The 25,923-nt window shown below is 60.1% G+C and overlaps 2 protein-coding genes across 7 annotated transcripts in view; one reads left to right on the plus strand and one right to left on the minus strand.

The window, feature by feature from the left end:
- FMNL3 (formin like 3) overlaps positions 1-16,143 on the plus strand; it is a 19,604-nt gene extending 3,461 nt beyond the window's left edge. The window contains exons 4-26 of the mRNA XM_030884741.2: positions 1,447-1,530; positions 4,150-4,302; positions 5,362-5,470; positions 5,606-5,682; positions 5,952-6,045; positions 7,158-7,232; positions 7,932-8,042; positions 8,333-8,482; positions 8,814-8,915; positions 10,736-11,012; positions 11,510-11,578; positions 11,668-11,792; positions 11,983-12,185; positions 12,571-12,805; positions 12,898-12,966; positions 13,090-13,170; positions 13,271-13,400; positions 13,895-14,055; positions 14,360-14,461; positions 14,791-14,883; positions 15,092-15,215; positions 15,314-15,413; positions 16,060-16,143. Coding sequence (XP_030740601.1) covers positions 1,447-1,530; positions 4,150-4,302; positions 5,362-5,470; positions 5,606-5,682; positions 5,952-6,045; positions 7,158-7,232; positions 7,932-8,042; positions 8,333-8,482; positions 8,814-8,915; positions 10,736-11,012; positions 11,510-11,578; positions 11,668-11,792; positions 11,983-12,185; positions 12,571-12,805; positions 12,898-12,966; positions 13,090-13,170; positions 13,271-13,400; positions 13,895-14,055; positions 14,360-14,461; positions 14,791-14,883; positions 15,092-15,215; positions 15,314-15,405 — 2,716 coding nt within the window. The 3' untranslated portion in view covers positions 15,406-15,413; positions 16,060-16,143. The remainder of the gene's footprint in view (positions 1-1,446; positions 1,531-4,149; positions 4,303-5,361; positions 5,471-5,605; positions 5,683-5,951; positions 6,046-7,157; positions 7,233-7,931; positions 8,043-8,332; positions 8,483-8,813; positions 8,916-10,735; positions 11,013-11,509; positions 11,579-11,667; positions 11,793-11,982; positions 12,186-12,570; positions 12,806-12,897; positions 12,967-13,089; positions 13,171-13,270; positions 13,401-13,894; positions 14,056-14,359; positions 14,462-14,790; positions 14,884-15,091; positions 15,216-15,313; positions 15,414-16,059) is intronic.
- An 828-nt stretch (positions 16,144-16,971) lies between these two features.
- PRPF40B (pre-mRNA processing factor 40 homolog B) overlaps positions 16,972-25,923 on the minus strand; it is a 16,639-nt gene continuing 7,687 nt past the window's right edge. For 2 of the 6 annotated variants that reach the window (XM_045287259.1, XM_045287261.1), the window contains 11 exons: positions 25,367-25,517; positions 24,582-24,715; positions 23,605-23,958; positions 19,228-19,344; positions 18,936-19,073; positions 18,630-18,725; positions 18,382-18,468; positions 18,111-18,288; positions 17,841-17,902; positions 17,613-17,756; positions 16,972-17,513 (listed from right to left, as the gene is read on the minus strand). In XM_045287259.1, coding sequence (XP_045143194.1) covers positions 17,421-17,513; positions 17,613-17,756; positions 17,841-17,902; positions 18,111-18,288; positions 18,382-18,468; positions 18,630-18,725; positions 18,936-19,073; positions 19,228-19,344; positions 23,605-23,958; positions 24,582-24,715; positions 25,367-25,517 — 1,554 coding nt within the window. In that variant the 3' untranslated portion in view covers positions 16,972-17,420. Of the gene's footprint in view, positions 17,533-17,612; positions 17,757-17,840; positions 17,903-18,110; positions 18,289-18,381; positions 18,469-18,629; positions 18,726-18,935; positions 19,074-19,227; positions 19,345-23,604; positions 23,959-24,581; positions 24,716-25,366; positions 25,518-25,923 lie in introns of all 6 variants that reach the window. The other 4 variants (XM_004711403.4, XM_045287258.1, XM_045287257.1 and 1 more) reach the window with 4 other exon arrangements.

Below are 25,923 nucleotides of genomic sequence, written 5' to 3' on the forward strand. Positions count from 1 at the left end.
CCAGGACCCCGTTGTCTGAACTGTGGCTTCTCTGGGTTGACGTACATGGGAGGGTCAGCATCCTTCCTGGACTTCTGGGCACCAAGGGTGTCAGAACCCAGGACTGGGCGGGGAGAGGAGGCTCTCCCACCGGTCACCTCTGGGCAGGGCACACTGGGCTGGGCAGCAGAATGGAGCTGTGGCTCTGGAGCAGGGAGGGCCTAGGCAGTGGGATTCCAGAGCCTGGCCGACTTACTCCTCTCCCTTGGCCTGCATGGCTTCCTCTGCCTTGCCTACATGCCCTTTAACCTCTCCTCCAAGTGTCAAGATCCCGAAAATAGCTGTGTAGACTCAGACAGGAAATGAGAAGGGGGTGGAGAGCTGGAGAGCAGACAGACAGGAAATGGGAGGCCTGTCGGCCCCCAGAGAGGAAGCAAACTTCAGGCAGCTTCGGTGTCAGTGAGCTTCAGCCAGAGCTGGCTGCCAAATCTCAGCCAAGCCTGGTGCTCAGCCCCAGCCCACCGTACGGAGCTTGGGGTGTGGCCAGCAGGCAGCGCTCTGCTCCAGCTGTCGGGGGAAGTGGCCCTGTAGGGTAGGGCAGTGTGACTGTCTGGGGTCTGCAAAGGGACGTTCTAAGGGACTGGGGCTTCCGGGAGAGCCTCAGTTTCACTCTGGGGGTTTTACGTCTCTGCTGGGGATTGAACCTGTCATCTTAGCGGTCCTCCGGATGTGCTCTTCACTCGGGTTCCAGGCCTTGCTCCGCTCAGGACTGACGGGCGACAGGTGCAAATGCCCAAGGGCATTACCATTCCGTACCTAGTTGCTACCTTCCTGCCTCCCTGGAGGTGGGTCCAAGCCCTCAGTCTGACTGGGCGGCCATAGCTGTTCTAGAGCGACTAGAGTTCTGACGCCTGGCTCACTGGCCAAATGCAGACCGTCCACAGGTCCCCTTTGCTTGCTGCTTCCCGTGACTCCCTTTCTTGAGCCAAATGCACCTTTGTGGTCAGCTCTCTCTGTGCCCCTCCCTGCCTGTATCTTGATGGAGATTTTGGTCAAGTTCAGGACTTGGTCACGTGTGTGTACTCTCAGTACTTTCCCAATCCTTCTATCAGATGCTGAGCAAGGGTAATGTGTCTAGCCTCACGCTAGACCCCAGGGGCATAGAAAATGATTGAGCTGGGCAGTCCCTAAGGAGGAAGTACATGGGAGCGTGTTTGCTGGGGCACTTCAGGATGAAGCCAGAGACAGTAGGAGGTCTGTACTTCCCCCCAATTACCCAGCTTCCCTGTCTAGGCGAGGTCTAGGCCAGGGATGGACCTGGGATGGGTTTCTGGGGGTACAGGAGTTTCTCTGTCTGTTGCTAAGCTCCAGGGAAATCTGTTGCTGGGTCTGAGGCCCCCATACCCTCCTCCCTGTCGCCCCACTCCAGCAGACCCCACCCCCACCCCACATTTGCTTCATCTGCAGGTGGGTGCGGGAGTTTCTGAACGATGAGAACAAAGGCCTGGATGTGCTGGTGGATTACCTGTCTTTTGCCCAGTGTTCTGTCATGTGAGTTTCACCTGGGGCTGAGGGCGGGGCGGGACAGAGCCTCATTCTGAGTTCAAGGGGAGGGGTGACATTTCATTTGAAGGGTCGGGATGGGAATGGGAGTCCCAGGAAGGGAGGAGGGGTCAGTGATGTGAGGGTGGACAGGCAAGCCCAGGGATGTCTGGGAACCAGTGAAGAGGGGCCAGTGTCAGCTGGCAGGCATTTTGGGAGGAGCAGCTCAAGGGTTCGAATCAGGCCTGTAGCACTCCTGGCTGCTGGGAGAGAGGCTAAGGTGGAACTCCTTACCTTTGGGCAGATGAGTCTTCAGGAAGCTCTGTTAGTTTCTCCACCTGTGAGAGAGTTGCTCCAGCTAGCTGTTGGAGCACCCCAGGGGCAGGGAGTGTGACCTCTGACCTGGATTGAACCTGAAGCAACCAGGAGCCCCCTCCCAAGCTTGGAGGCATCTGGGGTGAGTGAGTGTAGCCAGGAGGGCCTGTCAGAGAAGGCGGGTTTGGAATTAGAAGGAACCAGGGTTGAGTCTCTGCTCTGGCCCTCACTGCCTGTGACCTCAGGCACAGTTGTGTCCTGAGGGTTGTCGTAAGGGCGAGGTAGGTAACGGGTGCCAGTCAGAACTGTTGGACTATCCCAGGTCGACATGCACTGCGCTCCTTACAAACTCACTGCCATCGAGTCGGGGCAGACTTGACTCACCGCGACCCTGTAGGAGCAGGGTGATGCCCCCATGCGTTCCTGACATGGTTACTCCACAGGAGTGGAAAGCTTCAGCTGGTGGTTTTGAGCCGCCGATCTTGCGGTTATCAGCCGAACCGGAACCCACTGCACCACCCGGGTTCCTGCCATTGCACTAGCCACTGTGACTCAGTGTGGCCATTATCCCAGGGAGTGTACACTCCACAGTGACCTGACCGGGGCAGAGAGTCCAGTGATGACCCACAACATGAAGAATGCGGTTAGACTTAATCTAACCCCGAAGCTCAGTCTCCTCTAACGTGACCAGCCATCCCAGTTTGCCCAACTTTCCTGGTTTGCATGCCAAAGCCCCTCCTGGGAAAGCCCTCCTGAGCACACAGCCCCAGATTCAGTGCTCCCTTCTCCTCCTCTGCCCCGTGTTTCGTCCAGCAGGTCTTGTCCCCTGTCCTTAGGGATTCTCCCACCCCGGGACGACCGAAGAGGGCCCTGCTCTCTGCTCCGTTTCCTACAAGTCATGCCTGACGACTCTCCTGCCCCTTTAAAAACTGCTCTTTTTATAGAAAGAAATGGAAAACATTTGCTGAAGTGATTTTTATTTTTTTCAAATTCAAAGCTTTTATAGTAAAAAGATGTAGATCATTTGCCCCAAATAAGCCTATCTCTCTTATTTGGAAAGCAAATAAAGCCCAGCTGCCTGAGACCAGGAACACACTGGAGCCTGAGTATCGGAGCATCCGCACCACCGGCTGTGCTTTTCAAAGGAAGACTTGAGAGAAAGAAAGTGTGTGCTTGGAGAAGGGCTGCAGAGGAAAGTGTGCCGCTAACTAGGGCTTCAGTGAAGGCATGCATCTTACGACTGTTTATACCAGGCTAGGGGACATTACTTCCGAGAGAGGGGTGTCACCAACACACTGGCCCTGCCAGAGGAGTCCCTCCGATGCCTGCTGAGCCCCAGCACACACCCCGAATGGTGCCAGCAGGACCCCAAAGCCTACTCCCATACCTTGGGCCATTCAGGCATCTTCATCTGTCATTGCCTGTGTCACAAAGCCTCTGTGCCACCCGATGGACGCCGGGCACTGCCTGTCTGAGCATACAGCTCCTTGGGCAGAGATGGACACTTGGTCCTCAGGGACTTATAGGGAGGAGTGGAGCTGGTTCTCAGAGGTAGACGTAGCTGACATGGGAATGTGGAAGGGAGACGGCCACTTACTTGCCCTGGCCATACTCAGCCGTTGCTGCAGGGCCATCCGGTCCCAGAAGCAGGAGGTGACACAGAAGCCACCCCACCTCCTACGTCCTGCAGGGACCAGACTACGGGGCCCTGGGCAAGCCTGCCCTTTCTTCCCCTAGGGCAGATTGAAGCCCCAGAGCAGCCACTGTTATCCAAAAATAAACCTAGCAACTTCAAGCAGCCAGGACTGGGTAAAACCTGGTCATAGAAACCCAGCGCTAGGGTGAGATCCTGTGTTCTGGGCATTCTGGGGTGTCCCATTCTCCCCGCTCCCCTCAGATCTTCCAATTCCAAACCAAGGGGCCTAAGAGGCTCTTCTGACTGTTGTCATTTGCCAACTAGCAAGACCTGGCGTTAGTCCCTCCCCTCTGAAGGTGGGCTCCCCCCCCCCCCCAAGCCGGTCTGAGGAAGTGCAGGAAGCTGGTCTGTCCCACCCTGTGCCTCTAGGCCCCGGAAGGTCCTCCTGGAGTCACCTGACCTGTAGGGGCCAGAGGATGTGGGCCCATCAACACTCCGGCCCCACAGGCTGCCTCCCTGGCCTGCTATGCCCACTCCTGGTCTCTCCAGCCCTGCTCTCTCCTCGCCACCCTTGCTGCTTGTCCTCCTGGCGGCTGGGGTCAGGGGAGACTGGCCGGCGGCCGGGGTCTCCCGCACCCGTGCCTGTGTGTGCGCACTCGTGTCCTCTCCGGCTCCAGGTTTGACTTTGAGGGTCTGGAGAGCAGTGACGACGGTGCGTTTGACAAGCTCCGGTCCTGGAGCAGGTCCATCGAGGACCTACAGCCGCCCAGCGCCCTGTCGGCCCCCTTCACCAACAGCCTTGCTCGCTCCGCGCGCCAGTCTGTGCTCCGGTATGTGTGCGCTCGCCTGCCCGCCAGCGCAGCTTGGGGGAGCAGCGGCGCCTGCTCACATGCCTCCCACCACTCTTGCTTCCAGGCTCAGCTCTCTTGCCCTCTGCCTGCCCGTCTGTCTCTGGTCTGTCCTCTCTGTCTCCTTGACTGCCCAGCGATCTGTCCTGGGTAAGTACACGTCCTGGGCTGTGCCTGCCCCACCTGGGGTCCCAGCTCTTCCCTTCTCCTCGGCCCCTCTCTGGGGCCCCTCCCTTCCTCACTCTCCTGGCCCTGCCCTTCCTCCGGGCCTTCTTGGGCCGGGGCTTGCCCTCTCCCAACTCCTGGGTCTCCCGGGGGTGACCCAGCGCTCGCCTCCTCTAGCTCTTCGCTGTGCTCCATTGCGCTTGCAGACCGGCCCCTGCCTCCCACCGCCCTCCCTCACTTTGTCCTCCTTCAGGCTTTCTCTCCCTGGTCTGTAGTGTCTAAGAGCTGCCCTGCCCAGCGGCAGGTGGATGGACCGGATGATCCCCCTGAGCCCCTTCCCTTGGTCTCTGTCTCTACTCATGCTTCTTCCCCGCTCCCCTCTGGGCTGCGACTCAGCGCCTCGTTCTGGTCACATGACCCCAGTGGCGCATGAGCAGATAACACGTGGTGCACGTTCAGACAGCGCCCTGCAGGGTCTGCTGTGTGCAGTAGTGGCGCCGGACAGGCAGGCCATAGGCCAACCCGACTGGCCTCGGGAAGAGGAGGCTGAAAAGAACCCTCAGTGGACCCATCTCTAGTCGTAGGAAGGCCGCCACACCAACTGCGTGTGTGTGAAACCTGCTGGCAAATCTTGGGGCAGAGGGGGGTTTGGAGGCTCAACGCGACGATAAAGCCAGGATCTCGAGCAATTGCTGACAAGGGCCTGTGCCAGACCTGCCTCTACCTTGCACCTTGTCTCTGGGCTGGTGCTAGGCCGTCCCTCTGCCACCTCAGCTGCTGGTGCCACTGCCGGGCAGCTGGCTGTCTGTGATGGGGAGTGCCCAGACGCTTCCCCTGCAGCCTCGGCACCCCTCACGGCCTGGCCTCTCTCCCCAGGTACAGCACCCTTCCAGGGCGCAGGGCCCTGAAGAACTCCCGCCTGGTGAGCCAGAAGGATGACGTCCACGTGTGCATCCTCTGCCTCAGAGCCATCATGAACTACCAGGTGAGGGCCCGGCCACGCCCGGGGAGTCCGAGTGTAAAAGGCAGGCCTGCTGGAGGCTCTGCAGGCCCGGAGCTCCCTCAGGATCTGCTGCCCCGCCAGTCAGGTCCCCCCTTCTTCTGGCCTTTCTCCCCGCAGTATGGATTCAACCTGGTCATGTCCCATCCCCACGCCGTCAATGAAATTGCACTCAGTCTCAACAACAAGAACCCAAGGTTCGCTGCTTCCTTCACCTCTCTCCCTCCTCTGCCCAGGACTCGGGAGGGCTGGGCTCCCCACCCACCCTTGGAGTCCTGATCTGCCACCTCACCTCGGCCGGAGGGCAAGTAGCGCCTCAGGCCTCCAGGTGGTCTGCACAGCTTAGGGGAGGTGATGCCGAGCTCCTCTCCACTCCGAAAGGACCCACCTGGTTGTGGGAGTTGGCAGTGCTGACTAAGGGCAGTGGAGCGCTGGGGGTGGTTGATCTTTCCTTCTTCGCCCGAAGGACCAAAGCCCTTGTCTTGGAGCTGCTGGCAGCCGTGTGCTTGGTGCGGGGAGGCCATGAGATCATTCTTGCCGCCTTTGACAATTTCAAAGAGGTCAGTCTTCTTTGTGTGTGTCTGGTGAGGGGACGGGTAGCTGGTAGGTAGGTAGCATGTCCTGTGATCTCTCGCCGGTGATGTGTTTAGCATCACTTGGCTTAAGCAGCCTGCCCTTCCCACCCCCACCCGCCTTGCTTCTTTCTCTCTTTTTTAACCAAACCCATCCTTCGGTCTCACCAGAGCTTATGCCAGGGAGGCTCCCGACTGGCCAGCTAAGGATGCCCTCACAAGTCCGGGGTCCTAACCTGGCCTTGCAGCAGCAGCACCTACAGAGCCTATTAAAAATCCAAGAGGCTTTCAGAAAATGCGTGGGGACATGGAATAACAAGTTGATAGCACTTTCTGAAAGCTCCCTTGTAGAGGCCTGGGGCCCATTGCCGGCCCAGGGGTGGACCAGATGGATAGATGTCTCTTGTCAGGAATCTGCCTGGCGATTCTGACACAGCACACTGCTGGCAGACCCTAGGCAGATGTGTATGACGTGGGAGGAGGAAGCCAGAAAGGATGGTGCACAGGGGCTTGACTATTGCTGGTGAGGGGAGAGAGAGAAATTCCTCCTGGAATTTCCCCAGCCTTGGAGCCTAGCTCCCAGCCCCTATCTGCTGGAACCTCAGATTCCTCGACATCCAGCCACAGCTGCTGGTCCCACCCCTTCCGCCACTGTGAACCTCTTCCCTAGCATCCATTGTTTGGGCCAGGAAACGGCTCTTCCTCCTTGAAGCCCAGAAGCTCAGAGGAGCCTCTGGACCCCTCTCAGCAGAGGGGCTTTCCTGTACACTGGCCCCTCCCGTGCCCCTCTGAGGACCTCAGGCTCCTACTCCGGCCAGGATGGACTCCCTTCCTCCCTCTTCTCCTCCTTCCTTTGGGGACTCGACGCAATCAGGGCCCGGGGTTCTGCTTGGCCGGCCACAGGCTGTCCTGAACTGCCTCAGCAGGTCGGTGAGGGGCCAGGGGGCCAGCACAGGACCCTGAGCCTTCTTTGACCATGGCTTGAATGGCCCAGGCCATTGAGTGTTAAGCAAACCCTTTTCCACTCATTTTCCTGGGAGTTAGGACTGAAGGAGGGGGGAGCTCGGGGTCTGACGATAGCCGGCCCTGTCACTGTCCAGGTGTGCAAGGAGCTGCATCGCTTTGAGAAGCTGATGGAGTATTTCCGGAATGAGGACAGCAACATCGACTTCATGGTGAGGAGCAGGGCCACAAGCCGCTGGCAGACAGGGCCAGGCCACCAGTGCAGTACAGTGCAGTCCGCAGCGAGCCTCTGTGTTCAGCAGACGCCCTCGCCCCGGTTCCCCCAACTGTGTGCTTAGCGAGTGTAGACCAGGGTTTCCAAAGTGGGCAATGCCGCCCCCTGGGGGCGCTGGAAGGATCCCATGGTAACAACAGAAGCAGATGCCCACACTTTATCAGGATTGCGGGCCGTGGTGCACACGTGGTTCCTTGCCAGGGGTGCACTGAGTAATTACTTCCCCGGAAGGGGTCGGTTTGGGGACCGAGGGCTTAGACATTCCAGGACGTGTCTCTTGGGTCTCAGAGCTCCTTCCTTCCCTGTGCTCACATTGCCCCCCGTCTGAGCCTCTCAGCTGCCGCCCCTTTCCCCGGGCCCTCAGCGAGCTAAGGGTGTCTCTGGAGTCACAGAAAACCAGCGAGCATCCATTTCTCATGTCATCTGCTTAACTCCGTGCCCTGGATAGTAAGTTCAGCATGTGTTTAAGTTCAGACGCCGCAGGATAGCCCCGAAGGACAGGGCTTCTTCGCTCCTGCCTTTTGATTTGGCCATCTGTTCTTCACGATGATGCTTCTAACAGCTGCCTCCCCTCCCTGCCCGTTGGGCCTCCCCCTGCCCTCCCCATGTCTGCATCTGCGGGCTGCTGCCTCCCCAGGTGGCCTGCATGCAGTTCATCAACATCGTGGTGCACTCCGTGGAGGACATGAACTTCCGGGTCCACCTGCAGTATGAGTTCACCAAGCTGGGGCTGGAGGAGTTCCTGCAGGTGAGCTGGACCGAACCGTGGGCGCCTTAGCTTTGCTGCCGAAGGTGTCTTTGTGTGTGTGGTGGTGGCTTTGCTTTTTGTTTTAACAAGAGCCTGGTCCTACCTGCTGCAGAGCCCAGACTGTCCCTGCTTCTGTGGTTTGGGGCTGAGGCCTTCTGTGGGGAGGTTGCCTGGCAGGCAGCTTGTGACCAGGGCCAGCAGGAGGCAGGCCCCAGGAAGTGACCGTAGAGGAGGGCGAGGATAGGTCTCCCTCAAGGACCTTCAGCGACTGCTGTCTCTGCTTTCCCCAGAAGTCAAGGCACACGGAGAGCGAGAAGCTGCAGGTGCAAATCCAGGCTTACCTGGACAACGTGTTTGACGTGGGTGGCTTGCTGGAGGATGCCGAGACCAAGAATGTGGCCCTGGAGAAGGTGGAGGAGCTGGAGGAGCACGTGTCCCACGTGAGTGTCCTCTTCGTGCTAGAGCCAATGTAGGGCAGGGGCAGAGTGGGGCCAGCGAAGTTCCAGAAGTCCTGACCTGAGCCCCATCGGGCTCCAGTGTCTGTTCTGGCCGAGGCCCTGGCTCAGCCTCAGTTTGGAACACACATTGACCTCCAGCCGCAGGCTCAGGAGAGCCGGGATGTGGACAGTTGCTTGGCCTCTGATGTTCCTTCCCATGATGTCAGACCCCGGGCCCGTAGAGCTACATGACCAAGCTAGGGGGTCCTAGCTGGCCTGTGCTGGGTGGCCAGGCTTGTACTCCAGCCCCAAACCCGCTGTTCCCATCTTGCAGCTCACGGAAAAGCTTCTGGACCTGGAAAACGAGAACATGATGCGGGTGGCGGAGTTGGAGAAGCAGCTGCTGCACCGGGAGAAGGAGCTAGAGAGCATCAAGGTACCCCGCGACCAGAGCAGGGAGGCTGGCTGGCCCTGGGCTCCTGAGTGCGCTTCACCCTTGAGGGCCCCACCCCAACCCTGTGGGGGTTGGTTGGAGAGAGAAGTGGAAGCCAGAGCAGACCAGAGACACATGGAAAGACATAGGGGTAGACAGGGCCCCGCAGGGGCTCTGCCTGCCAGCCTGCTGCGGCTGCTGCTCCGGCCTCTGCTGCTCCATGGCCCCCACAAGGCCTGCAGAACGAGGGGCCGAGAAGCCCACGGCCCCAGCTGCCCGGAACAGGGCGAGCAGCAGCCCCTCATGTTGCAGTCTCTTCTGGTTTCTCACCGTATGAAATCGTGCTCTCGACCACTCTTTCGTCCAGAATACTCATTGTGTATTTGCCAGGTCCTTGCCAAGGGTCCGAAGCACAGGGTAGGGGGCTGTGGAAGATGCAGAGATGGATGGGTGAGATAGGTTCCTTTCATTTAGGGATTATACAGGGTGCAGTGAGATAAAAGCAGCGTTGAGGCCCAAGCTCTGGGAGCTCCAGTGTTGAAAGAAAGCAGCTGTGTCAGACTGCTTCCCAAGGCAGCTTTGTCCCTGGGCCTTGGAGGGCCAGTGCAGCAGAGTGAGGCTGGAGCAGAGGTACCAGTGGAGAGAGGCAGGGTCTTGTGCTTACCTCTTGTACTTATTTATTTACTTGTAGCTCTTTATCGTGCATTGGGTGAAAGTTTACAGAGCAAATCAGTTTTTCATTCAGTGATTCATACACATTCTGTTTCATGTCACTGATTGCAACCCCCACAAGGTAACATCACTCACCCCACTTCTTCCTTGTGTTCCTGTGTCCCTTCCTCCTCCTCCTCTGACCCTTCTGAACTTGGTCCAGGGGCCAATGTCCCATCATTCTCACACTCTATCCAGGACCTCTGTGATCCATCCCTTCAGACAAACGGATAGTGGTAGCTGGGCCCCATCTAGTTTTCTGGTCTGTCAGGGTCCCGGAGGCTGGTGTTGGGATAGTCGGCTGGCCTGGTATTTCAGGCCCCTTCAGTTTCCTCACTCCCCTTTGCTCCTGTCCGGGTGACCCCAGCAGTGACACCGTAGATGGTGGCTCCTAAGCCTTTAGGACTTCAGTCGAGACTCAGCAGAGTAGGATGTAGAGCTTTGTTGACCTTGGAGTCCTCTGAGAACACGCGCTGAGCTCCCACTCCGTGACACATGCCCTCAAGGTGTTTGGTTATGTTTAAGAAGCTTTCATAACTTTGCCCTCTGTATGTAACACCGCCTTCACCGGTATATCTGCAGCACAGGCAAGAAAGAACACATGTAGAAACAGCCTTCTCAAGCCTGCTCTCCCTTCCACACCCTGCAGCCTGTCTGTCCGAAGCTCGCCATTACTGCAGGATTGTGTCTGTCACAGGATTGACCGCTCTCGCCTTTATCTCTTGCAGTCTGCCCAGTGTCTCTCCGGCCTCCAGCATCTTTTACTGATTTCTGACCCCTTCAACCCACATGATGGCATGTCTGTCCTCTAGCCAGTAATGTAGCCTCCCCTCCCACCCCTAGTCACCCCCCAAGATCCTCTGCTCCGAGTGAAACCCTGTGCCTGACTTTTCACACAAGACCTGTGCTCTGTGATGGACGAGTGTCACTTACCCTGCGCTACGCTGCGCTGCCCTCCAGTCCCGTGCTCTCACCTGCATACTGGGCACACGCTGCCTCCGGGCCCCCCAACAGAGACTCTAGTGGAGACTCTGGGGTAGGCAGTCCTCCAGCCCGGTCTCACTCCTCGAGGCGAAGGCCGGCCGTCCCTCACGCCGCTGTCTGCTCCGCAGGAGACGTACGAGAGCACGAGTCACCAGGTGCACACCCTACGGAGGCTCATCAAAGAGAAGGAAGAGGCCTTCCAGCGCCGGTGCCACCTGGAGCCAGGTGCCCGGGGCCTGGAGTCCTCCGGCTCTGCGGCTCTGGCCAGGGTGGGCCCCCCAGAGCTGAGTGAGGGCATGCCCTCCAACCTGGACCTCCTGGCTCCAGCCACGCCCTCTGAGGAGACCCTACCCCTGCCCCCACCACCAGCTCCTCCCTTGCCCCCACCACCTCCTCCATTACCAGGTAACCAAGACCCTTGGAAGTTGGAGGGGGGTTGGGGGTGTTGTCCGGCCTGACTCTAGCCAGCAGGTCTCGCTCAGAGAGCTGCTGGGACAAGAGCATCAGTGGAGCGCTGGAGAAGCAGCGTGGGGCAGGCTGGGGGCGGGGAGGAAGGCCAGGGGGTCGAGCTCAACAGGAGCCCCTGGTTGCGTGGTGACGGGCTGCTTCTGTGGAGCTTACAGCCGTAGGAACAACACTACAGGCAGTGCCACTCTAAATCAACTTGACGGAGGGCATGAGTCTAGTCTATTCCCTGAGGCAGAGCGGGACCTGTGAAGTGTTGGGAGGACCCCGCTGCTCAGTGCTCCCGAGAGAGCACCGGAAGCTTGGGCGACAGCAGAAGCGGGCCCAGAGACTAGCAGGGAGCATGAGGACTCGGGCAGCCCCAGGGCCAGGCCCATGCAGCCTCCTCCTCCGAGTCTCTTAGACCCTCGGCCACTGTGGCCTCTCTTCTTCCCCAGACAAGTGTCCCCCAGCCCCACCTCTCCCTGGCGCTGCCCCCTCAGTGGTGCTGACAGTTGGCCTGTCAGGTGAGTGTCCCGGGGCTCGGCCTGGGGCTCCGGAGGCCAGAGGAGTGTGTCCCTGGGCCCTCGCCTCATCGATCGTCTCTCACAACTAGCCATTCGCATCAAGAAACCCATCAAGACTAAATTCCGGCTGCCTGTCTTCAACTGGACAGCACTGAAACCCAACCAGATCAGTGGCACGGTCTTCAGCGAGCTGGACGACGAGAAGATCTTGGAGGTGACCCGGGGCCGGGTCCCGAGGGATGGGGACCTGGCGGGTCTCTGACCTGGGTCTCCTCACCTTGCAAGGGCCCTCAGACTCAGGAAGGAAGGGATCAGGGCCAGCTCCACGAACCCGCTGGGCACGCTGCCAGGGGGTCCTGTCCTAGGGCCAGGCCACAGCGGTTTCCCTTCTTGTCTACGGCCAGGACCTGGACCTGGACAAATTTGAAGAACTGTTCAAGACGAAAGCCCAGGGCCCTGCACTTGACCTCATCTGCTCCAAGAATAAGACGGCACAAAAGGCCGCCAGCAAGGTGACCCTGCTGGAGGCCAACCGCGCCAAGAACCTGGCCATCACCCTTCGAAAGGCAGGCCGCTCGGCCGAGGAGATCTGCAGGGCCATCCACACGTGAGGCTCCCCTGACCTTGTCTGGCTCCCCAGTCAGCTGGCAGGCCCACTCGCCCCCCAGCAGCGTGGCCTACCGTAGATTCCAGGGCACCTGGTAGGACCCGCGGACCCCCTCAGTCATTGGCTGGCTTGGTCAGAATTTGCTGGGTACCTGGCACTGGAGTTCCCCGTGTAATACAGGGAGTGATAAACCTACAAGGTAGCAGAGGTGCAGGCAACTGTGGGGACCAGGGAGGGCTGCATAGCCAAGCCTGCTCTCCGGGACCAGAAGGAAGTATAGGTGGGCAGTACTGCGCCCCACCCTTCCCCACTGCAGGCCCACTAGAAGGGACCAGGGGATAAGCAGGCAGGTGTACGAGCTGAAGCTTGCCCTCCGTCTCCCCAGGTTCGACCTTCAGACGCTGCCAGTGGACTTCGTGGAGTGCCTGATGCGCTTCCTGCCCACGGAGGCAGAGGTGAAGCTGCTGCGGCAGTACGAGCGGGAGCGGCAGCCCCTGGAGGAGCTGGCTGCCGAGGACCGCTTCATGCTGCTCTTCAGCAAGGTGGAGCGACTGACGCAGAGAATGGCTGGCATGGCCTTCCTGGGCAACTTCCAGGACAACTTGCAGATGCTTATGCCGGTAGGCCCCTGCCCCGACTCCTGCTCCTCTGTGGCTCCTGGGTGGCCCTCCCAGCCCAGCCTGGGCACTCTCCGCTCCTCTCTCCCCTGCAGCAACTCAATGCCATCATCGCAGCCTCGGCCTCCGTCAAGTCCTCGCAGAAGCTGAAGCAGATGTTGGAGGTGGGCAGAGGGGCTTCCCCAGGGGGGTGCTGGCGGGGCAGTTCCCAGGCCTGCGTCAGGGCTGCCCGCAGAGGACAGAGAAGGGGCCTGGCCTGACCTGTCTGCCCTGCATGTTTTGGACAGATTATCCTCGCGCTAGGAAACTATATGAACAGCAGCAAGAGGGGAGCGGTGTACGGCTTCAAGCTCCAGAGCCTGGACCTGGTGAGGGGCCAGGCGGCACCTAGACCCTGGAAACCGGGGTGGTGGTGGGGGTGGAGCAGGGAGCAGAGCGCTTGGTGTCCTCACACAGCCCCTGGACCAGCTGCTGGACACCAAGTCCACTGACCGCAAGATGACGCTGCTGCACTTCATCGCCCTGACGGTGAAGGAGAAATACCCGGAGCTGGCCACCTTTTGGCACGAGCTGCACTTTGTGGAGAAGGCTGCGACAGGTGAGGGCGTGCGCGCTCAGCAGCAAGGAGAGAGGGGGCCCTGTTTCTTCTTTCTGGCCGTTTTAAGGCTTTCTGCCGGGGCCATTGGCCCAAGGGGCCTTCCTCCATCCACGCCACGACTCCCTGCCCTTCCCTGCCCGGTGAGCTGGACGGGAGCAGGGGTCCTGTGCTCCCCCCAACCCTCGGCCTCCCCACAGTGCACATGACACGCTCGGAGAGCGAGTCCCACAGTCTCTTGGCTTGCCTTCGAGGCCTCCTCCTCTGGGTCACAGCCCCCGTTCTTGTTCCTCCCGAGGGAGGCTGGCCTCTGGGAGGCCCAGCTAGCTGTGTCCTTCAGGGTGGCCCAGCTTGGCGAGGGGATGGGGAGGGACAGGGACGTGAGAACATGTCAGTCCATGTTGGAGTGGTGGCTGGAGTCTGCTGGCGGGCCTGGCTGGCAGCAGGCATGCCGGGCTCTGCCCTGGGTGAGCCTCAGCCAGGTCTCTGATGGCCAGTGTCTCTGGAGAACGTGCTGCTGGACGTGAAGGAGCTGGGTCGGGGCATGGAGCTGATTCGCCGGGAGTGCAGCCTGCACGACAACAGTGTCCTCAGGGCCTTCCTCAGCACCAGCGAGGGCAAACTGGACAAACTGCAGCGGGACGCCAAGACAGCAGAGGTAAGCCGGGCCGGCGGTGGGAGCGCAGCCAGGGCCAAGGGCCCACGCCGCCGGGTGGGCTTCATTCTGCTTCTGGCAGCCAAGGCGTTGATGGAATGGCTGCCTGTGTGGGTGGGAGCGGGCACTTCAGGGGCCGGCGGGCAGCAGCCTCCCAGTGATACCCCCTTAGGCTTTGAGAGCACCAGGCTGGGTCTGCTGGGCCTGGACCCGGCTTCCTGTGGCCCCTGTGTGTCTGGTATGGGAGCTGGGATTCTCCCCCAAGCCCTGCCAACCCTCACTGACCCTTATGGCCCCCTCCCCACAGGAGGCCTACAACGCAGTGGTTCGCTACTTTGGGGAGAGTCCTAAGACCACACCTCCCTCTGTGTTCTTCCCAGTGTTCGCCCGCTTCATCCGCTCTTACAAGGTAAGCAAGAGACTTGTGAGAGGAGTTTGAACCAGGCAAGGGACAGGGCTGGGCCGCAGGTCTAGGCCTTTGCAGCTCCTCCTCTGGATCCTGGCGAGGGAGGGGTCCAGGCTGTGAGCTGGTGGGCAGGGTGGGGGCCCAGACCCTTCCTGTCATTGTTTGGGGCAGGAAATGCCCCTCCAGAGTGGCCACCTGGGGTTAGCTGGTCCTACTGCCACCCACTCTCCACGCTTAGTGTCAGCCCCGCCCTCACAGCCTGTGTGTGTGAGCTACACACACACACACACACACACACACACACACCATACCACACCCTGCTTGGTCCCCAGGAAGCAGAGCAAGAGAACGAAGCCCGAAAGAAGCAGGAGGAGGTCCTGCGGGAGAAGCAGCTGGCTCAGGAAGCCAAGAAACTGGATGCCAAGGTGGGTGGGGCCCAACGCGAGCTGGGACTGGAGGAGGGCAAGACGGAGGGAGGGAAGGAGTGGAGTGGAGGGGCCAGCTAGAGGGAGGTGCGACCCTGCAGCCCAGGGGCCACCCACAGGGCCTGGGGGGAAGGCCCGCAGACCAGACAGTCCAGAAGCAGGCCCCGCGCTGGGAGTGATGGCTCCCACCCGCCCATATTCACCCCAGAGCCCGTCCCAGCGGAACAAGTGGCAGCAGCAGGAGCTGATAGCAGAGCTGAGGCGGCGCCAGGCCAAGGAACAGCGGCCTGTGTATGAAGGCAAGGACGGGACCATCGAGGACATCATCACAGGTGAGGCCCTGCTCCTTCGGTCCGCTCACTCCTCAGCCACCAGCCCTGCCCAGGGGACCACCATGGCCTGACCTCTGTGTCTTTCTCCTGGGCCACAGTGCTGAAGAGCGTCCCCTTCACGGCCCGTACTGCCAAGCGGGGCTCACGCTTCTTCTGCGATGCAGCCCACCACGATGAGTCAAACTGTTAACCCCCAAGGTACCGGGCACCACGGCCATCTCATGCATGCCCACTGGCCCAGGGCGTGCCCATGGGCTCCCGCCCCCCTGCATGACCTGGAGCCGTCCTCTGGCAGCCAATGCTGATGAGGCCCAGCACGGCTCCTTGCATGCTCCGTGCTCTAAGAGAGCATGGCTTTTGCCCTGCATGTGCCCTCAGGGGAGTGGTACTGCTCCCACTAATGCTGCCATGGCTTCTACTAAAGCTACGGGGTAGGGAGTTGCCAGACCAGGGCAGGTAGAACCAGGCTGAGCACGGCCATTCCTGGGGGCTTTTTTTTATTTCCTCTAGGGCAGCCTCCCCCAAGGGCCTGGCTGTAGCTTGTCTAGGGACATTCGGACAGCCTGGGACCACTGGCTCTTGAGCTGGTCTGCCTAAGGTCTCTTCCCAGCCTGCCTGGTTTCTGCCCACTGCTCAAGGGCTGCTTGGCATCCTCCACCTGTTCCTCCAAAGAGAGAGCTCAGAAATTTCAACCGCCTCCTGGAGCCTCTTGAAGCTTCCCCCTTCTCTGACTCCTGGCTGCCTCCTCCCTGCAGCCAGTGGAGCTGCTGTGAAGGCCCTGCTCCTGTGGAGGGTGGGCCAGGCGTGGCCACCCCACTGCTCACTGGCTCTGTCATCCCCACAGGCCTCCGCCACCAGCCCATTGTCGTTCGACTTCAAGCCAGGAGTGTGGTGCCGCCCAGCGGTCCCCCTCGGGCTCCAGGCCCCCACTGAGAGAGACCCTTCGAGCGAGCAGGGCAGAAGCACTTCCACCTCAGTCCTGCCAGTCCAACCGGTGGATCTGGGGCCCTGGCACTGGCCATGGGCCCAGCGGAGGCCCTGCTGCTCGCAGCCCAGGAATGAGCCTGCCTCCCTTCCTGTGCCTCCAGGACTGCACTTTGACCCAAGGCTGAGAGTCGTCAGGGGTCAGCACAGGCTGGGAAAAACCACCCCCAGCTCTAGTCCACAGGGGACCCCTCCCAGAGGGATGAGGGGGAGAGAGCAACTCTACCCGCTTTCTCCCTCCTCTCCCAGCCCCACAGGTCACCTCTGGTCCAGCAGCAGCCCAGCGTGGACCCCCTGCCTTGGGTCTCACCCAGCTGTGACCCAGTGATAAGGGGAGGGGCCGACACCAGTGAGCTGCCTGCCAGAGGTTGGCAGAAGAGTAGGGCTGCCCCCGGGCAGCAGGAGAAAGGGTGTGCCAACAGCTCCCCACCTTCTTACCCACTTTGCAGGGGAAGAGGCCATAGCTGCTCAGTTCCCTGCCGTGCCTTCTCAGCCCCTTTTGTACATGTGCCTTCCCTCCTCCTCTGTACATAAACCCCAGCACCAGGCCTGACTCTGTCTGCTCTTTCTGCGTTTGGGGGGCTGGGAGGAGCCTGCCTGCTTCAGGGGATGTGAGCTCACAAGTCTGGGGGAAGGGAGGCGGGCTGGGTGGGCGCCAACCACACAAAGAGGCAGGCCTGCCTGCCAGGCACTAGCGCCCTCTGCTGGGCACATGGGCACCTGGCCAGCCCCAGCTTGCTCCACGAGCATAGGGAGAAGACAGAGCCACAGATCACATTATATTATTTTTTTAAAAAAACAAAAAGCAACCAACCAAAACCAACCACACATACACTGGGCCCCAGGGTGGGGAGGAAGGACTGATGGGCCCTGGGCCGGGCGGGCAGGAGCAGGCACAGGCACTGGTGCTAGAGGGTGAGGGCCCTGCCTGACACCCAGGCTGTGTCCACCAGCCTGCCACTCTCCACAGAGACCTTGCCCACATGGTAGCTACTGGCATTGCCCACCCGCGGCACATCCCCCCGAGCTCTGGTCTGGGGCTGAGGGCAGGGACTGCACTGGTCCCCAGAGGGGCCCTTGGACACCAAGAGCAACCTGGAGACGTGCCAACCACGGTGGGGCAGGGTGGGGACTTCTCTAAGAAACGTGGACAGAGCCTGGCTGCAGAGGAGCCTGGGGCAGGCAGGGCCGGGGTCCTGGGAGCTGAGGGCCGCCTGCAGGTCACTGGTGGTCGTCCAGCTGCTGCAGGAGGGTGCGCCGCCGCCGCTCCAGCTCGCCCTCGCTCAGTTCACTCTCCGACGTGTCCCAACCTGTCTGTGGGAGCGAAGGCGCGCTGACCACAGGCCTCAGCTGAGAACCGTGGAGCCTGAACCCCGGTGCTGGCGGGGCTGGAGCCAGGCCGCGGTGCCTCACCTTCTCCTTCTTGACTCTGAAGCCCGGGGAGCGGTGAGCGAGCTCTGCCCGCCGGGGCTCTGGCTCCTTGTCTGGTTCCTGTTCCTTCTCATCGCTCTCCTTGCCAGCCTTCTCATCGGGGTCCGTCTCACTCTCGGGACTGTTCTGCAAGAGCCCCGAGAGCACCCTCAGGCCTGGTGCCGGCCAGCGGGGCGCACGCACGCTGCGCGGGACACTCCCCCTACTCACCGACTTGTGTCTTCTCTTCTTGGGTTTTTTTTTTGGTTTCTTGACTTTCCGGAGGCCATGATCTGCAGGTGAAAAAGTCCCTGGTAAGGAGGGCGGGCGCTTCTTCTCTGCCACAGAGCAGAGCAGGCCTTGTTCCTCTGGACAGACAAGCGCGGAGCCGGGAGCAAGTCTGCCTGCCGGCCTGCCCTTCCTTCCTTCCCCGGGGTCTGCAGGGCCACAGACTGGAAGCTGTTCCGGCTGGGCCTTGGTCAGTGCTCTCCTCCTGCTTACCTGAGCTGAGGAGGAGGCGCGAGGATGGGGAGCCCTGTCCCCCAACAGTAGCACCCCCACTCTCAACTGAGTCGAGTGAGGAAGAGGGCTCAGAGCCAGACTCTGAAGGGTTCCGCCGCCTCCGCTTGGGGGGCCGGAAGGCCGGTGGGGGCAGCTCCTCCTCTTCCGACTCCGAGCCCTGGGCAGACAAGCAGCCATGAGCGCAAGTTGGACGCTGGGGGCAGGGGGCCCAGGGCCAAAGGAGGCATCCCATCGCCCGCCCTCAACTCACCGAGGGCGAGTGGGAGCGCTTGCGGTGGTGCTTCCTGCCCTTCCTGCCATGCTTGCGGCCTTTTGTGTGGAGGTGCTGGCATTCGGTCTGCCGGAGAGGGAGGGGAGGGTGGCACCCAAGTTGGCACCTCTCATCTGGCTTCCCTCCCTCCCTCCACCTGGGGCCTGTGCCCATCCCAGGGCCCCTGGAGTGAGAGGACTCTGAGCTACCTATGGGCACCCACCCAGAAGACAGAAGGCCGATCTCACCTCCAGCACCTGCAGAAACTCCCGGAAGAGCCGGATCCGCTCCGACTCCAGGGTGATCTGCTCAAAGGCTGGGTCGCACACAAAGCGCTCTCGGACCTTGAACGGGGAGAGCACTGCTGAAGCCACCAGGCCCAGGCCGGCCCGGACACAGCCGCGAGTGAGCACGGGGCAGGACCGGGACATGGGGGGCTTGGAGCTGGCCCACAGCTGAGCTGGTGACCGGGCTGGGCCCTCAGAGGTCCAGAAGTACCGCTGCCCTCAAGTCAGGGTCGAGGGGTGGTTTGGATGCCAGGCTTCAGTCCTGACCTCTTCCCAGGCAGTGCCCAGCTCCAGGGCCGGCACAGCCTGCCTCAGCATGCTTCGAAAGGCAGCTTCTCTGCGCCTCATCCTGCGCGCTTCCTCCTTCTCCCGCTCCCTCTCTCGGGCCTCGGCTTTCTCCAGCAGCTGCAGGGCAGAGAGCACAGACCAGTCACTGACAGTGGGCGCCCTTGGCCTGGAGGGGGTGAGCTGGAACTGGAGGAGCGGAAAGAGACACTGGGAAGAGTTAGAAACCGGCCCGCTATGACCCTGGCCCGCCCAGCCCAGCCTGGCCCCTCACACTATTGAAGGTCAGCTTGATGTTGCCTGCGTCCAGCGCAGCGGCCCTCTTGTCAAAGCTTATGACGTGGGCGAAGTCCTCAAAAGCTGTGTTCACCTCCACGCAGAAGCCCCGGTCCTGTGGGGGCAGCAGTGCATGAAGCTGGAAGCTGGGGCACCCCCACCTGAACCCCAAAGCTGGCCACCTGGGCCGGCCAAGGGCCAGGCTGCTGGGGTGTTCAGAAAGCCCCCTGCCCGCTGGAAGGGGTCCAGGAGCTGCGGTGTGCCTCTGAAGGCCAGCCGTGCAGGTCCTCGTCCACCGGCAGCCCCAGGCCTACCCTGGGTTCGAGCACCTCCATCCCAGGGAGCTGAGTCGGTGGGCTCCACAGGGCTGGGGACCCAGGGTTCTCCATGTCTGCATCTCCTTGGTCTGCCGACTGATGCCGAGTCTCACCGCTAGCTCTCTGTTCCTTTGCTGCTCCATAAGGGTCCCCGGAGCTCCCCACCTGTCACCCTCCAAGGCTCTCTGCCGAGGTTTACTGGGTGCTTCGTAGTAGAGCCGGTGCCAGGCTGACTGCGGCCTACACAGCCTCTCGCCAATCGTTACATGAAGCTCAACTTAAGAGCAGGTCAGAGTCTCCTAATTTTACACAAGGTGAAACCGCGATGGAGAGAAATGAATTGCCCAAAACGGCCCCATGTCGTCAAGGACTGCACCCACAATCCCACTGACTGCATGAAAGACAACGAGGGCAGCCGGCGTGCAACTCCCAGACCACGTTCAAACATCTCTCTCTCCAAGCAGCCCACCTCCCCAAGTGGAGGGTTGGAACAAGCTGCCTAACTTGGGGACAGGAGGACACAGTGGTGGCTCTGGAGTCTGGTCATCACCCTCAGCTGAGGCACAGGCCCTGAATCCCTTCGTCCTCCAGAGCTGTACTCTCCGCTGATCTCAGGAGTCTGTTCCTACGTTCCTGGACATCTTCCATCCCGACTCCCCCGGGGAACTACAGCCTCCATGGCAGTTCCTCCCGAGAGCAACCCCCCTGAGTCTGGCCCACCCTTCCTGCCTCCTCTCCCCGTCCTCAGCCAACCACCACTCCCACTCCCCAGGCCTCCCCAAACCTCTGGAAAGGCACCGAGGAGGAGGAGTCAACATTGACTCCATGCCGGGCCTGTTATAACCAAAAGAAGTCCTGGGGGTGCCGTGGGGTATGAGTGGGGCCGCTAACCGCAAAGCCAGTGGTTCAAACCCACGAACCAACCCCCAGGGGGAAGATGAGGCCATTTGTTCTTGGGAATCCTAGGCGGCAGTTCTACTCGGTCCTATGGGGCCACTATGAGTCAGGACTGACTGGCTGGTGGATTGGTTTGGGCTTATAAGCAAGGCACTTTGCAAGTGTTTCATCCTCAACCCATTTTACAGAGAAGGAAACGGGCTCAGAGTCCTGCTAAGTTCCCGGAGCCGGTAGAGAGCGGAATTAGACTTAACCCTGTTCGACATTGCTCCCTAAAGCGCCTCCTGTGCTGACAATCAACCTGGGGATCCCTTCCAGTTCTCACTATGCTTAACCTCTGGCCTCTGCTGTTTACTTAACCTTCCCTTCTCTGACCTCCTTACGACTCCCTTCCTGTGTGTACATCCCCTGGAGAACAGCACTCAGGCCTGCTTCACTACCAGCCCTACAGGCTCCCAGCACGCTCTTCCTCGCCCACCTCCCTCCTGGCTTCCAGACCTGACCAGCCTGACTCCTCAAAGACCCTTCAAGTTCAGCATCTCCCCTAAGAATCCACATCCTGTCAGCCCCCGCCCCAAGGTCCTCCCAGGCCACGTCCAAGGCTCTCCATTATGCTCTGGGATGAGAGGCAGCATGACAGTCCGCCTGGCTGGTGGGGACCTCAGGGAGCTCCCGAGGGAGAGCGGGGAGGGGACTTTTCTACAGGAGTTTCTTTCTGGGGGGCATGCAGAGGTAGGCCTCAGCGAGGAGAGGACCCCAGGCGGCTCTGAGCAGACCAGCCCCTTGGGGGCTGCATGTGAGCTGCCCTAGGAAATTGGACCGTCCTGAGACTGGCTCGTTCCACTTTACAAGATCACCCAAGGTCAAGAACGGGCTTTGTTTTCCTCCTCCCTGCCCGGTTGCCTTCGACAACTCCCAGCGGAGTCCTCTTTTCTGCAGACCTGGTCTTCCTGCTCACCCCCTAACCAGCAACGCCCTCACCCACCCGGGGGCTCTCCTTCCTCTCAATTGCACAACATAAGTCACCAACTCCCCTCACAGTGGTTTTGTTCCACTGGCTTAAACTTCTCTCTGCAGCAGAAACCTTTCCTCCATAAAAAAAATCTCACGCAGAACCTCCATATATGATAGTGCGCTGCTGTTTGAAGAACTCTGTTGGGAAAGAAGGGAGCGCATAGGGCCCCTGCTCCCTGGTTTGTCATGAGACTCTGCTGAGGAAACAGCGGTTTCAGAAACGGCGCTTGGACGCTACAGCTCTCCCATCTGCCACCTCCACTGTCCGTGCCTGGGCTCAGGCCTACCTTGGCTCCCACCTGGTCTCCTGCGAGTCCCCTCACAGCTTCCTTGCCCCCCGCTCCCCCACCTCTAACCCAGCCGCTGGCACCCAGGCTGCTCAGTGTCCTAGCACAGCCCCCACAGCCAGGGAGCGGTTTGGAGGTACCAGAAGAGATGCCAGTGGAAGCTCCCATATTGGAATGCTTGCCATTATCCCTGCCAGCACCTTGTGGCTTCTTCACACCCTCTCCTGGAAGGATGCAAACAGCCTCTTCTGCGAGGTACTGCTCCACAGTCCCCACTGGCTCTCTGCTACTTGCAAGGTAAACCTGCACACTTGTCAATAGTCTGGGAGCGTTAGAACCAAACTCAGCTTCCGAACGAGGGTCTGTGATTCCAGAGAAACCAAGGCAAGTCCAGGGCCAGATGCCACGCTTACCTAGGAGGAAGTAACTCGAAAATAGCACATATACCGTACATACTCAAGTACAAGCCCGCCCAAATATCAGCCGAGGCACTTAAGTTTACCACACAAACGGCATTAAAAAATGTGCTGAAAAAACCCGGCTTATACACAAGTACATTCGGTACACTAAAAATGCACGAGTTTGTAAGGTAAAACCAGGACTTCAAAGGAATAGTCTGTGTGGGGCGGGGGGCGTTCTAGGTTATGTTCGTAGGCCCCTTTCACGCCTCGGAAATTAACTAGTGTGCTTTGGTGGGAAAACTTCCCATTTTTCGGACAATGGGAAAATGGTTCAGTAACTGTCCATGGTCACCCAGCTAGTAAGTGGGCAGTCTGGCCCAGGAGTCCTGCTCTTAACAGCTGTGCTACAGGACCTCATCAAACACACCAGAATGTCCTTCACTTCCTCAGAGACACATGGTTTTTCTTGGGAAGCACAAGTCTCTCATTTACTCTCGCCTCCCTTTGATGAGCATGGGCAGGGAGCCGTATTTCCCCAGCAGCAGGTGGCCGCTGGCCTGTGCTTCAGTGTCAGGGAGGCCACTGAGTGACGAGGCTAGCCCCTTCCAACAGGGCGGTGGGTCCTCAGCTTGGCACCAAATGCCTTGCCCATCGGGCCCAGCGCAGAGGCATAAACGGGGCACACGGAAGGGACGAAGCAGCTGCTTACGAGCTGTTGAGTGTGAAACTGACCTATAAACCGTGCCCTAACTCACATGAAACATTTAAAAGCAAAACAAAAAAGCACCAAAATCCCAGCCCACGGCAGCTAGAGAATCCCGATTCTCAAGAAAAGATCGACGAGTCCGGATTTTCAAGTGGAATTTCTTGATTTTAAAAATGTTAGCAATGAATTCCAACTGTTTCGACCACACTGTAGGCTAGGGGCACACCCCCATGTGCTCCCAGCATGCACTAGCTGAGCTTCAGGCTGCTCCCACCCCTCGCCTTCGCCTTTGCTCGCTGTGCCCAGACTGCCCACCCCCAGCCTCCAGAAGGAGCAGCTCCTCATCGGTGCCCTGGCCCGTGTCCACAGTAACACTCAGCCCCAGCTCTCCGCATGGGCGCTTTCACGTCGATCTTCCTACAAGACCTGAGCTCCCTGCAGGCAGACACGCCCAGTGCATAGGACACTGGAGCCCTGGGAGCACCGTGGTTAAAGTGCTCAGCTTCGGACCAAGGTCAACGGTTCAAAACTACCAGCCCCCCTGGGGGAAAGCGGTGACAGCCTGCCTCTGTAAAGAGCCCTTGGAATCCCTACAGGGCAGTCCTCTGTCCTGGGAGGGTCCCTCCGAAGGGGGAAGGATGAGTCAGCAGGGGGCCTCTGATTGGCATCTAATAACGATGTTATTAGACAGGTGTGGGTCTGAGCTGGGACGCTCCTCCAGCCCGCACCCACCTTCACCAGGGCCGCCCTCACCTTAAGAATGTCCTTAATGATCTTCTTCTCATCATGGAAGCGGGCTTTCAACTCCTCCACATAAAACTTGAACAAGTCCAGAGGGGTGGAGCCTGCGGAGGAGGGAGGGAGGGGGGCCTGGCGGGCGGCAGCTTCCCGAGGCCCAGGGTGGGGTCGAGGACAAGCCCGGGGAGTGGGGGTGCCGAGAGGCCAGCGGGACCGGAAGCCGGGCCAGAGATGGGGGGTCCCGGCTGCCTTACCCGGCTGGCCCAGCATGTTGGCAAAGCGGACATCAGTGCTGACCGCTGGGTACAGCTCCATCCAGGTGGACATAGAGTGCAGCTGCCCTGTCTCGTGCAGCTCATCCAGGAAGGTCTGGGCAGACAGAGGCAGTTACAGGAGCGTGAGGCAGGAGCGAGCAGCACGGGAGGATAGTGAGTCCACCCGAAGGGGATGCAGCCCGGGGAAGTGTAGATAGCAAACTGAGGCTGGGAGCCCCAAAGCAACAGGGGTGTGCAGATAGGCAGAGAGGAACAGACGAAATAAACCAGGAGGAGCCAGCCAGGGGAGGGCAAGAAACAGCAGCCTGCCACCCCAACCAGGAATATAAGCTGCCCTTGGGGCCCCCACATCAAAAGGAAAGAACTATGGTCTAGCTGCCAGGTCATGCTTAGGCTGCCCTCTGCTGGTGGTTCCTGGGTAGTACCAGAACCTAGTCTCCCTAGCAGGGTAGCTCCAGCCAAGGGGCCTCCTGGAAGAAGGCAAGATCTCGGGGGCCATGAGTCGATGCCGACTCATCGCGACCCTACAGGACAGGGTAGAACTGTCCCCGTGAGTGTCCAAGGCTCTAACTCTTTACTGGAGTAGAAAGCCCCGTCTTTCTCCCTCCGAGCCACTGGTGGTTTCGAACTGCTGACCTTGTCAGATCACAGCCCAATGCCTCAGGACGACATGCTCTGGGTAGAACGAGCTCCCGTCTACAAGGGCAGCAAAGGTACCTGGAAGGCCTCCCGGTTCTTGCGCTGCTGGCGCCGCTCTCGCAGCCGAGCCCGCTCCCTCTCCTCCTCCTCCTCCCTCTCCAAAGCTCGGATGTGCTCCTCAAAGCAGATGAGCGCATCTTCCTTGTCCATGTCTACCACAGGGAGGAGTCAGGGGGACTGCCCCCTTGGGACACCCTGTCAGACCCCAGCACCCCGTGCTCCTCAGACACTGCCCCTGCACATGCCAGGGACTCCCAGAGGGGTGGAAATGGGAAGGAGAGGCCATAGGAGCAGGGTGGTCTTGAGGGGGAATGACTGATTGTGCAAGGCAAATTTAACCAGTATTCAGCCCTTGCTGAACTGGAATTCTTCACAGGAAGCCAGTTATCTCAGGGCCCGAGACTGCACACATCTAATGGAATCAAATTTTGATGCAACTGCAGAAGGTCACTTTCTGTGATCACTAGTGTTTGTGGGTGAACAATAGCTTCTTGGAACATCACGTGGTCAGTTAATGTCCTCAGTGCTATGGCAGTGTAAGACCACAGTCACATGAGCCAGGAAAATCATCATCAACTCCTGTCTTCTGAGTCCCACTCCACAGTCTCCCTCCAGAGGCAGGGGGGGGGTCCCTGACCCACCCCCGGAATCCAGAGGTGCCAGAGATGAGTGAGTGAGTGCTGGGGGGCCGCCAGGGGGAGGCCCTGCATGGAAATCCTCTGGGTTCTCCAGGTGGCCAGGAGGTGCAGGGGAAGTGTGTGAGGGCAGGGAAGTGGCAGGTGTGCGCGGAGACCCAGGCTTACTCTGCAGCTGATGGTCCTGGGCAAAGCTGGGATTGTCCATGAGGTACTGCTGGGCCTGAGACCACGTGGTTTGGAAGCTGACGCTGCTCATGCCGTCCAGGATGGTCTTCAGGGCCTGGATGTTGCGGCGCCTCAGCTGCTTGGCCTGCTCCTAGGGAGTCAGGGACCCGGGTGAGGCAGGTCTGTGGAACTGCTGGGGGCTGGGGGCGCTGGGCGGGAAAGGAGCTAAGGTAAACGGCACACTCCCGGGAGAGACCTGCGCTCCTGGCTTTCACAGCCCTAGCAGGAGGAGGGAACACAGGTGACAGCCCCACCCCACCTCGGGTGATGGGCAAATGCCACGCAGGCTCCCATGGACAGGAGCTGGAGACCCGGGGAGCGACTAACCGGGACCTAAAGCAAGCAAGGGCACCAGCGCAGATGGACGCTGGCGGCTCTGGCCCCGGCGGCCGTTACCTTCTCCTGCTTGGCCTGCTCCTAGGGAGTCAGGGACCCGGTGAGGCAGGTCTGTGGAACTGCTGGGGGCTGGGGGCGCTGGGCGGGAAAGGAGCTAAGGT

This window comes from Echinops telfairi, unplaced genomic scaffold (assembly GCF_000313985.2).
Source record: "Echinops telfairi isolate 266 unplaced genomic scaffold, ASM31398v2 ScPeMD7_12;HRSCAF=54, whole genome shotgun sequence".
Taxonomy (NCBI): Eukaryota; Metazoa; Chordata; class Mammalia; order Afrosoricida; family Tenrecidae; genus Echinops; species Echinops telfairi.